This window comes from Anabrus simplex, chromosome 7 (genome assembly GCF_040414725.1).
Source record: "Anabrus simplex isolate iqAnaSimp1 chromosome 7, ASM4041472v1, whole genome shotgun sequence".
In the NCBI taxonomy this organism is placed as follows: Eukaryota; Metazoa; Arthropoda; class Insecta; order Orthoptera; family Tettigoniidae; genus Anabrus; species Anabrus simplex.
The window spans coordinates 232,633,071-232,644,013 of NC_090271.1; the positions used below are offsets into that span (position 1 = coordinate 232,633,071).

Here is a 10,943-nt window from a genome sequence, read left to right on the forward strand (position 1 = left end):
TAGTGGAGGTTAGTGGATGTAATAATAAGAAGAAAAAAAGTTAATCAAAACAGTATATTGTTTCTACAAAGGAAATCAATTTTAAATTTTACAACTCAATTTTGTAACCTGACACACACAAAAGAAAACACTCATCGTGAATGACGTACATTAGAATAGAATCCCTAGACCATTTACAAATTATAATATTTGACTAATCAAATGAACGCGGTAACCTATAAAGCCTCGGAAAATATGGACACAAATTTCCAAAAAGGTAAACAAAGAGAGAAGAAAGGCACGGGAAGGACCAAGGACAGGGATCACAATAATGGGAGTCGCCTGAGTATAAACATTGCCAAATGCAGGAACAGTTTTATGTGATAAGTTGTACCGTCCAGGCCACAAGTTCAATCACTCACCAACTCTTGAAATTGGATATTACTCAATGTTCATTTGTTAAGAAAAAATATCACTCATATCATACTTAAAAGAAAATCGGCCACAACAATGAAGATAACTCCAAAATCCATAGGAGGAGAATAATAGTGGTAATTATAAAATAAATACTCTGTTGCTCACCCAATGCAGCAAATAAAAGAAGTGGAGCTTCCCAGCAAATACTGGGAAGTCCTCAGACGACCCTCCAACCACACTCGGAATCAGTGCTGGACTGAAGACCGAGTATGTGGGGGAAGCCTTTATACCGCTGCAGAAAGTTCCGAAAAAAGTACACAAAACGTCGAGAAATATCGGACACTGATGTAGCAGATGACGTAACGCAGAGGAGACTCAGTGTGTAGTTAGCAATTCACCAGGACGGATGCACGGCGCGGCAGCAGAGAAGGTCCAAGGCCGGTTAGATGAGTGAAGTATCGGCGAGTATATGAACATAGATGAAGTTCCAGATGACGGTAGCCGAAAATAGGTGAGTGATCGTTACAAGCTCAGCTGGATTGAGATTTCTACTAATATGGAAAAATTCATATCTCTGAATTTTCTCCTCATACGATCAACGCTGATCAGTTTTTACAAGTATAGGGCCAATGTCTAATTTAAAGACTAGGCAAATAGGGAGTGTTAGTCCAGATAGCCCGTACCATATCAGAGAAGGAAGGAAGGATGTCCATGGAGCAAATTCTACATCGAGAAGAAGAGAACGAGTAACCACGGAAACCAGATGACTTCAACGGAAGCTGCAATTGGTGAGCTTCAATTAGATAAAGCAAGCAATATAAAATTCAGTAAAGTAAATTATAAATTCCTCCACGCTTTAAGGAACTTTTCCGATTCATCTCATTTTTTTTAAATAAATACATTTGTATTTTATATTGCGTTAATTTTCTTTCTTAAGCGATACTTAACCCTTTCCAGCCCAATGATGCCAAATGGCATCATGGTTTTTTAATAATTTTCTTTGACCTTACTAATTACTCAGTGATGATGTACAAGTTCTCGGCTATTTCCTGACATGTTATTTGTAGACTGGCAGCATTGACTTGTGTAAACAAAAGAAGAGTGACATGCAATCATTGATTTACTTAGTTCATGTAGTGGGCTCCAGAAGAACACATGTGTAAGCAGGATTTCCGACGTGTTTTTCAAGGTGAGTTCATTTATTTATTGAAACCAGTTATATCCCCTTTTATTTACAAGATATTGCTACTAAAGCTAAAAGTACCTTACATTGTTGTGACATTATTTGCTTCCCACAATATGTGATCAAATATTGTTGACTCCAATTGTTATCATTGGGCATCTACAATGTGAGTGCCAACAAGTAACTTCTCTTCATTCCTAAGAAACTATTATTGGTGTTTCAAACCTGCACTGTTGATCGGATAATGATATAATTTGGGGACAGAAGTTCTAATATACTGCTCTGAGGCATTGGTATTTCATATACTGTAGCCTATAATAAATGTAGAGTGGTAAGTATGACAAACTTTACTTCATGTATCTTGCTTTGTAAGTATACATGCCTCCAGACATGCAATGTGTGCAACATTTTATTTTTCCATATGTCGCAGAGACAGAAGTCACTGACAGACAATGACGTTATTCTTTTATTGGAAGGCGATGTATCTGATGCTGATGTGGGTGAGTCAGATGCTGACGATGAAGAAGCTTGTATTGAACGTGAAGTGCGGCAACCCGGTCCTGCCTCCACACCAGAAATTCTGGGAATGGAAGTAGAAATACAGAATGAAGAGGAGATTGATTTTGATGACGTCCCATTAGCAGCTAGACTTCAAACACAGATAGGTGACACCGGCTCAGTTATTTCCAATATCCCAGATAACAGGTCAAGGTATGTTCGATGGCGACACAAGGATATTGAAGATGTGAACTCATGTTGTGATGTACATTTTAGTGATCCCCAAGAGGAAATGACTCCCTTTGAGTATTTCAAGACTATGTGTGGTGAAGACGTCATAGAAAATTTAGTGCACCAGTCTAACTTATATTGTACCCAGATTACCGGTAACTCATTGGACACTAACAAAGAAGAAGTGGAACAGTACTTAGGTATTCATATAATGGCTGGCATTGTAAAAATGCCCAGTTATCGGATGTACTGGGCAGAGAAAACCAGATATCCACTCATTGCTGATGTAATGTCACGAAACAGATTTGACAAATTACGAAGCTATTTTCATGTAAATGACAACAGTAGGATGAAGGCTCGCACTGACCCTGATTATGATAAACTCTTCAAGGTTAGACCATTTGTGGATAAAATCAGGGAAAACTTTGGTAAAATAGAACCAGAAGAGCACAATGTAGTAGACGAATTAATAATTCCTTTCAAAGGACGAAGTTCCCTAAAACAATATATCAAAAACAAGCCTCATCGATGGGGTATCAAAGTCTTTGCTAGAGCCGGTTCGAGTGGCATAATCAATGATTTCGAAATTTATCGTGGCAAAGGTACTCTGCAAAACAGTGACTCCAATCTGGGCATCAGTGGTGATATAGTGATACGGTTGTGTGAGGGGCTTCCCAAATATCAGAACTATAAAATATTTACTGACAACTGGTTCACATCGTACAGATTAATTTCCACCCTGAAACAAATGGGTATCTTAGCTCTTGGAACAGTCAGAATTGCAAGACTTCAAGGATGTACTCTCAAAACAGATCAAGAGTTGAAAAAAGTTGGACGTGGAGCTGATGACTATAGAACTGAAGTTGAAGAAAACATCATAGCTCTGAAGTGGTATGATAATAAATCAGTTCATCTGGCATCGTCCTATGTGGGCAGGAATCCGGTAGAAACAGTGAAACGATGGTCAGTGGCTCAAAAGCAGCATGTTGAAGTACCCATACCAAAGATTGTAAAAGTGTATAACTGTTTTATGGGAGGGGTTGACCTACATGACATGTTGGTTGCTCTCTACCGGAGTAATATTGGAGTGAGGAGATTCTATCTCAGAATCGTATTTCATCTCATTGATATGTGCGTGGTAAATGCATGGCTTCTCTATCGCCGGCACTGTGGACAGACAGGAGTCACGAAGCATATGTCATTGCTAACATTCCGCTCAGACATAGCACATGCATTATTACAAGCAGGCAAATCAACAGTGCGAAAAAGGGGGCGTCCATCAAATGAAAGCAATTCCCCACTTCCACAGAGGAGAGCTGCAGTGACGCCTACACCGGTAGATGATGCCAGGTACGATGCAGTGGCTCACTGGCCAATTCATGTTGATACTAAGCAAAGATGTAAGCTTTGCATCAAGGCCTACTCTAGGATAAGGTGCAGTAAGTGTTCCAAGGCTTTCTGTCTAACGAAAACAAAGAACTGTTTCATGGATTACCATGTGAAGTAGATTGAGAACATACTGTTCAATCCATGCTTCTGAGTTACATGCTTCTGACTTTCTAGTAACTTTGTGGTAAGACAATTCCTACCTCCCATAATGGGTTTTGCTCTATTTTTTTTGTGTTGTACTGTAGATTAAGGTGTTAAATTATATCGATGATATTTAGGCCTAATTTCATTTATATAGCATTTATATCCCAATTATGCCACCATTTCCATCCTGCATTTGATGAAGACTTAGTAAGAGTAAGATTTTATATATCGCATCACACTTGCCCAATGATTCCATTTGGAGTCATGCTGTATTTTGCGAAAGAGAGTTCAGGAAAACTTAATTTTAGTATATTTGTATTATGAAAGCTCATATTAACACGAATTTACAAAAAATATTTTTTTTTGGTCGCAGAAATTAATTCGGGCTGGAGAGGGTTAATGGTTAATTATTTAAAATCCTACCCTGTGATTTAAGTATAAGTCTCTATGCTAGTAAATATAAATTTTGTTTTACAGTTTTGTTTAAAACTGTAACCCTGGCGCCCAAACATCACATAGAGAAATGGGAAACCATGGAATGTTAATTGTTTCTATTTGCGTGGCAATTTGCGGGCAAGCCACAAATAGTTTATTTGAGATTCATGTGTCCCAAGATAATAACTTTCATCTCCCCAAGTGTTTTGATGAGGGGTAGAACAGTTACAATGCTAATGACAGAAAATACCTGAAGGATAATGCTGTACCCTCAAAGTTTGACTTCCCTTCACATCTAAGGAAACTAATCAATAGTAAAGCAGGACTATGTTGTTCCTCCTATAGTGGTACTAATCACAGGTAACGTAGGCTCATGGTACTATCATGGGCACTAAATTTCATATTATTATATTGGTGGGTACTAATCACAAGTAATGTAGACTTATAGTATGTCACACATAATGGTTCCACTCACAGGTAACACAAACCTATGATGTTTTGCACATAAGGGTTCTACTCACAAGCAATGCAGAACCATGGTATTGCTCACATAGTGATAATAATCATAGGCAATTTAGATCCATGGTGTATCACATTATGGTAATGCCCACAGGCAACACAAATCCATCGTGTTCCTCACATAATGGGCAACGCAGACCCATGGTTTTCATCACAGTGGTACCTATCACGGCGCCAGTCAAACCTGTGGTTTTTCTCACAAAGTGATGCCAACCACAGGCAACGTAGACCCATGGTGTTCCTTATAACGTGGTACTACTTATAGGTAACACAGTCCCATTCTGAACACAGTAGGACCGACTGGTGGAATGCAGGCGATGACACTTATCAGAAACAACACCCAGACCTGTAGTGTTTCTCGGATAATGGTACTGCTTCTTTGTAACGTAGACCTCGCAAGGTGGTACTAGTCGCAAGTAACGTCGACCCATGGTGTTCTGCACATAATGGTACTAATCACAAGTAATCACATGGATTTAATATCATCCCTTGGTCGCCCCCTTTAGTGAGCTCTTATGACAGGCAGGGGATACCATGTATTCTAAATCTGCGACCACCAACCACAGGGGAAAATCGAAATGATGGTTCATTTGAAATATTGTATTAGTTTTAATTATCTGATTTGTACTTAACTGAACTAGCCGTTAATAATCTGATGTTAAGTTCAACCCCTTACATTTATATAGGCCTATTTGTGTGTATGTAGATACCAAAGTATAAAATATGGTGTATATTTGTACAATTATTTTAGTTTTAGTTTTTTTATTGTGATCAGGAACTGTCTCAACTGTACTTGGAGGTTCTACAGTAGGTAGGCACTTACAAAACAGTATATCATTATGTCAGTTATAAAGTGATATTTTCAACATAAATTGTGCTTATAATATTGTTTAAGGTATATTACTTTTGTATATTTGTGTTCAAAATCTACAAGAGGATTAAACATTTCATTCTACTATACTAGAAGTAGTTTGTTTGTTTGTTTGTTTGTTTGTTTACATTTTTATATAGGCTACAGCCGACACGGTATCATAGCAAATTGTTTCTGAAGTATTATGGAGTATTATAATCTACTTTTGAATAGGCCTGCTTGTGTATATATAGAGACCACAGTGTAAAATATGGTGTATATTTGTACTATTATTTTAGTTAGGTTTTTTATAATGAGCATAAACTCTTCTATCTGTACTTAGAGGTTATAGGTAGTACAACAGAGTACAGAATTATGTCAATTATGAAGTGATCTTTTTAACAGAAGTTGTGTTTATAATATGGTTTATGGTGTATTAATTTTGTATATTTGCGTTCAGTACCTACAAGATGATCAGATATTTCATCCTATTGTATTAGTTTGAGGTTTTGTTAGTTTACATTTTTATATGGGCTAACAGCTGACATATCCTAGCAAACTGTTTCCTAATGAACATATCTAATAGCATTTCACGGCACTTACAAGTGAACTGGCGATGGTTGGCTTGTGTACCGTAACCCCCTACTTACTTTGAGCATTCAACGTTATTTCATTAAATATTGTTAATTACAGGAATCTGGAGCTACCTTACAACCAACAGTCTATTGTCACATAACCACAAATGAATTATTCACATTCGTTAAACACTGTCATCACACAACTTCTACTGTACATTTCTTCTTCTTCTTCTTCTTCTTCTTCTTCTTCTTCTTCTTCTTCTTCTTCTTCGTTTAGGCTTACGATGGACCACGTGGTTCTTAACTCTGGTGAGCTCTTTTCTTCCTCTTAGCCCAGTATTCTTTCATTCTTTTCTTTCTTGAGTCCATTTCACTCCTACTCCTGGACGCAGTGATTTAGTTGTTAGTGACTGGAGAGAGTCAGATGTCTTGACTAACTTTCTGAATTTATCTCGGTTGTAAATGTCATTGTGATCAATGTTTAGGTATTGTCTACTGTACATTTAATATATGTATTTTAAAAAGATTTTTATCATAACTAAGGCCGGTTTTATTGCATGAAACACAAAGGATAACGAATTTAACGTATACGTCTATACAAGTACCGTCACTCTGCCATGACACTTGTCGTTTGTTTTGCCTACAAGTGTCATGGCTGCCAGAAGTTCAAAGTGATTCAAAGATGGTCGGCAGATAGCAGTCTATATCTTTCATGTCGTTGACCTCACATGAACACCTCGGTTGTCGGTATTTCTACACGTTGTATGCTTACTGGTGATGTCGTATTGTTAAAATACGTCAATTATATTACAATGGTGTACTGTTGCGTACCGTTTTGTAAACAAGGCTCTAGAAATAAAGTTTCTGGAACTAGTTTCCATGAATTTCCTTGCCAAGAGCCAACTAGGGAATTATGGATTAAAGCAATAAGCAGACAAGGCATGGTACAGTAAATACGCAAACCATGTGACGGCAAAAATTACGTTATTTATTGTTTCTGTTCTGATGATAATATTATCTTCGATATAAATCTCCTGGCCCGAGAGACGGTGTCATCGTCTAGGAAGCCCGCCTCTCTCTTCAGAGGAGGAATGAAAATATTTAGTAGTTTCATGATGCGTCAACATAAGCATATTATTTGGGAAGGAATAAGCAATGCCAGACTCCTTGTGTGTCATGGTTATCGTATTTGGCACAAATATTGGAGTAGGTACCCCAGGACTTGAAGGCTCTCTCATACTTTCATTATTTCCGTGGTATACTCTACATGAAACTCACATTGAGAATTGCCAGTGTCGAAACTCTGATTTGAACCTTAGAATATTCGAAGAGTGCAGCTGCCCGTTCTTATCACGGAGCGTAAGTTAATGTGCTCGTCTATGCAACAGGAAGAACGGAATAGTTGTGGAACGTAAAGTGACAAAATATATAAGTAGTTCCTTCTTACCTTTCAGTTTTTCAGCCGATCTCAGGAGAGTTCTGGTACTTTCCCCTCTGAGATGCTATAAAAGCTGGGCGCTTCTTATTTTTCGGAACAAAATAAATAAAATGAATCTTTTCCAACTTTTGAAACCGTTAGTTAGTGAACAAATCGCACACGCGGATGAACCGGCAGCAACGATTCCTGAGTTAGCAAGAAATTTTCAAATACAACTGGAAAGCATCGAAAAGGAAGCCGAAGGAGCACCATGCGTTTCTATGTCGAATGTTGCAATGGCATATATTGGAGGGTATTTGGTAAGCGTTGTCGAAGACCACATGCCATGTCCAGAGTGTGTTTATAAAATTAGTAATATCCAGAGTCCATCTCCACTAACGCCATTAATAAAAATCAAAGACAAAGGTGGTCTCAGGTATCCAAAGCCAAGTTTTGTTTCACTGCTGATGAAACTGAGGCAAGTAACGGACGAAATGATATCGGTAACGCTGGGCAGCCCAAAAATAGCACAAACATTAACCGAAATACTGTTGCTACATGTTGCTAAAAATCCTATTCTACAGTGTAGGAAAAGTGATCATCCTGAGGAACTAAGCAGAATAATACCGCAGAAGTTTCTGCGCCCCTCTGTCACTAACTACACTAATGGCATGACAGATGAGTATCACCGAGACTACTTCTTGAGAAGAAAAACATTTTTTGAGAAGAAAATATCAAGGAAAATGGATAAAGTCATTCCTTCTCACTGAAAATCTACGGTGCGGTAGTAAAAATATCTAGTGCAGACCTTATATCCTTTTAAATACCAGACATAAATTTCGAAGTTTACCGGTATGTGTGTTTTATGAAAAGGTGAACATTTATTATTTTGTACTTCATTCTGCTCAGTAACGTATATAATATACAGAAAGTATAGTGTAGAGGTAAATTTGTGCTGGTTTTAACACCCGTTAGCAATGCTAGTGAGTACTGATGTAAGGTGGTATACTAGCGCTGCGGTGGTCAAGACGCGCACTGCCAGGCGGACACTGTTTCTAAAGACAGCACAGCGAGTGAGCAGGCTTTGTATTCCTTGTAGGCTAAGTTCCAAGGCCACCTCACATTCCATTCAATAACCAAGTTTTTGCCCTCTGTTAAATTTAATGTTTATGTGCAATGAAATATAAATCGTACAATCTAATGTAATTATTATTATTATGTTTACTATCAATGTCACCACGGTTATAATAATAATAATAATAATAATAATAATAATAATAATAGTTACAAGGATGCCCGTGGAGCAGAAAGAGGTTAAAGAAGGTGCCGGGGTGAATGGGTCTATCTACAATATCAAAAATAATTTAAAACATGAACTGAAGGTTATATTTCTTTTCGAACTGCAAATTTAACAATATTTCACTTAGTAAACATAACAACATATCAGGTACAAAAGCAATCTTGAACCAACACTAGAAAAATTCAAGATCAGTAAACTTTACAGATTTTGGGTTTTACAAGACCAGAGATACCGGATCCAGTTTACACTTCAATTCAAACAAGGAATCATTTCCTCAAGGGCAGAATCCCCTAATTCGAGAGTACTTGCTCCAAAATACAATATCTAGCCTTCCAGAGGCACTCATTACTCTTGCACAATTTTGGAAAAAGAGCTTACAGGCTCTCAGCTTCTTACGGCCCACTCAAGGCAACATTACATCAAAATATACAATCTCTGGCCTCTCAAGCCACAATTTATAAATAGAAAATAATTTTACACAGGGGTATCTAGTACCCAACCTATAGGACCTTTGTGAAAAAGAACAGGTTAGATAGACGGCCCGAACACAAATTGAATGGAGGCGAAGACTGTCCTCCAGATAATGAAATATTAAAACCTATAGGGCTCTAGGCCAATGAAACTGGGGCTATTCCCACTCTACTGAGGTAGCTCACATGGAAATAACCGTAATACATTACAGAAACCGAAGGTTACGAAAACGAAGCCACCTCAAACCAAGATGAAGGGGAGCTCGAGAGGGTAACTCACTCTCTATCCCCGATTTACCATTAAAGATTTTATGAAGTTTTAACATTAACCGAAAGAAAAGTTACATTTTAGAAAAGGTAGGTTACATCGTTAAAGATTCGGACCTTCCCCTCGAATAAAGTTGCGGAGGTAGCAAGAAAGATATAATTTTATGTGGCCATTACCTTATAGATGTTCTGCTGGCCGAAGAAAGAGGCGGCCCCGCCTCCTGCCTTAACACACACACTAATAAAGACGGTGATCAATTGGCCAGGAAACGTGAAAAGCCGCAGTTTATATACCCTCAGGGAAGGTTCGAGAGCATTCAAGACTAATCAGGACACACACTCTTAATTTTTATTGGTTAACACAAAGTGAACCAGAAATGCGGGATTGGTTGAAAATTAATTACAAATATTCGTGATTGGCTAGATTCAAAACTGGCGGAAAGAAAAGGAAGTATTGCCAACCCAAAAAATAAATGCACATAGATCAGTTATGGAAAACGTATACAAAACTTCTTTAAATTATAAATTCTTTCACTTTGCACCAGAGTGCATAATCGTAGTTTTTAGTAGTGTCATCTGTAGAAAAATGTCCAAACTTTTTGATGTATAGCCAAACAAAACAAGGAGAAATTCAGTCAGTTTAGGAAACTTCACAACAAAACAATTACTTAATATTTCAGTGGTGACATCTTCTGATTAAAGTTCCAACTTGTTGCGTTATCAGTTTCACCTTTTGATAGATAGAGGAGTTCATTAAGTCGCTAATTTTGAATGCGCGACGTTGAGGTGTAACCCCCGGTATAATAATAATAATAATAATAATAATAATAATAATAATAATAATAATAATAATAATAATAATAATAATAATAATAATAATTGTTACGGGATTTCCGTGGTTCATAGAGGTGTAGGAAGGTGCTGAGGTGAATGGGTGGACAGTGAAGTGATCAGAGTATAAGTTAAAGCACTAAATTTTGAAATTTTCTTTCTTTCCTATTTTTAATTTTTAAAATTGGAATTTAGAACATCTGAATAAACAACAATGATATAAAGATGAGATCGTCAGCTCCCGCAATAACAATTACTTAATGTCAAAAATCAGGTAAAATAGGGAAGATTATCGAGACAATATTTTATAAGGAATGAGGATAGTAGGTCTAAAGGTAAACTATTTTACAAGAGCATATTTGCTTCACTCACATTCTAGGAGACTGAGCTCCACTACAGTCCAGCCTCTCAGAGGCACAAGCTTCTGACAAAATT

The 10,943-nt window shown here is 37.4% G+C and overlaps 1 protein-coding gene across 1 annotated transcript; it reads left to right on the forward strand.

Annotated features, from left to right (window-relative positions):
- The first annotated feature begins 2,000 nt into the window (after positions 1-2,000).
- LOC137501552 (piggyBac transposable element-derived protein 2-like) lies at positions 2,001-3,815 on the forward strand. Its single transcript, XM_068228746.1, has one exon. It carries the CDS (start codon positions 2,001-2,003, stop codon positions 3,813-3,815), a length of 1,815 nt encoding a protein of 604 aa, XP_068084847.1.
- Positions 3,816-10,943: the final 7,128 nt, after the last annotated feature.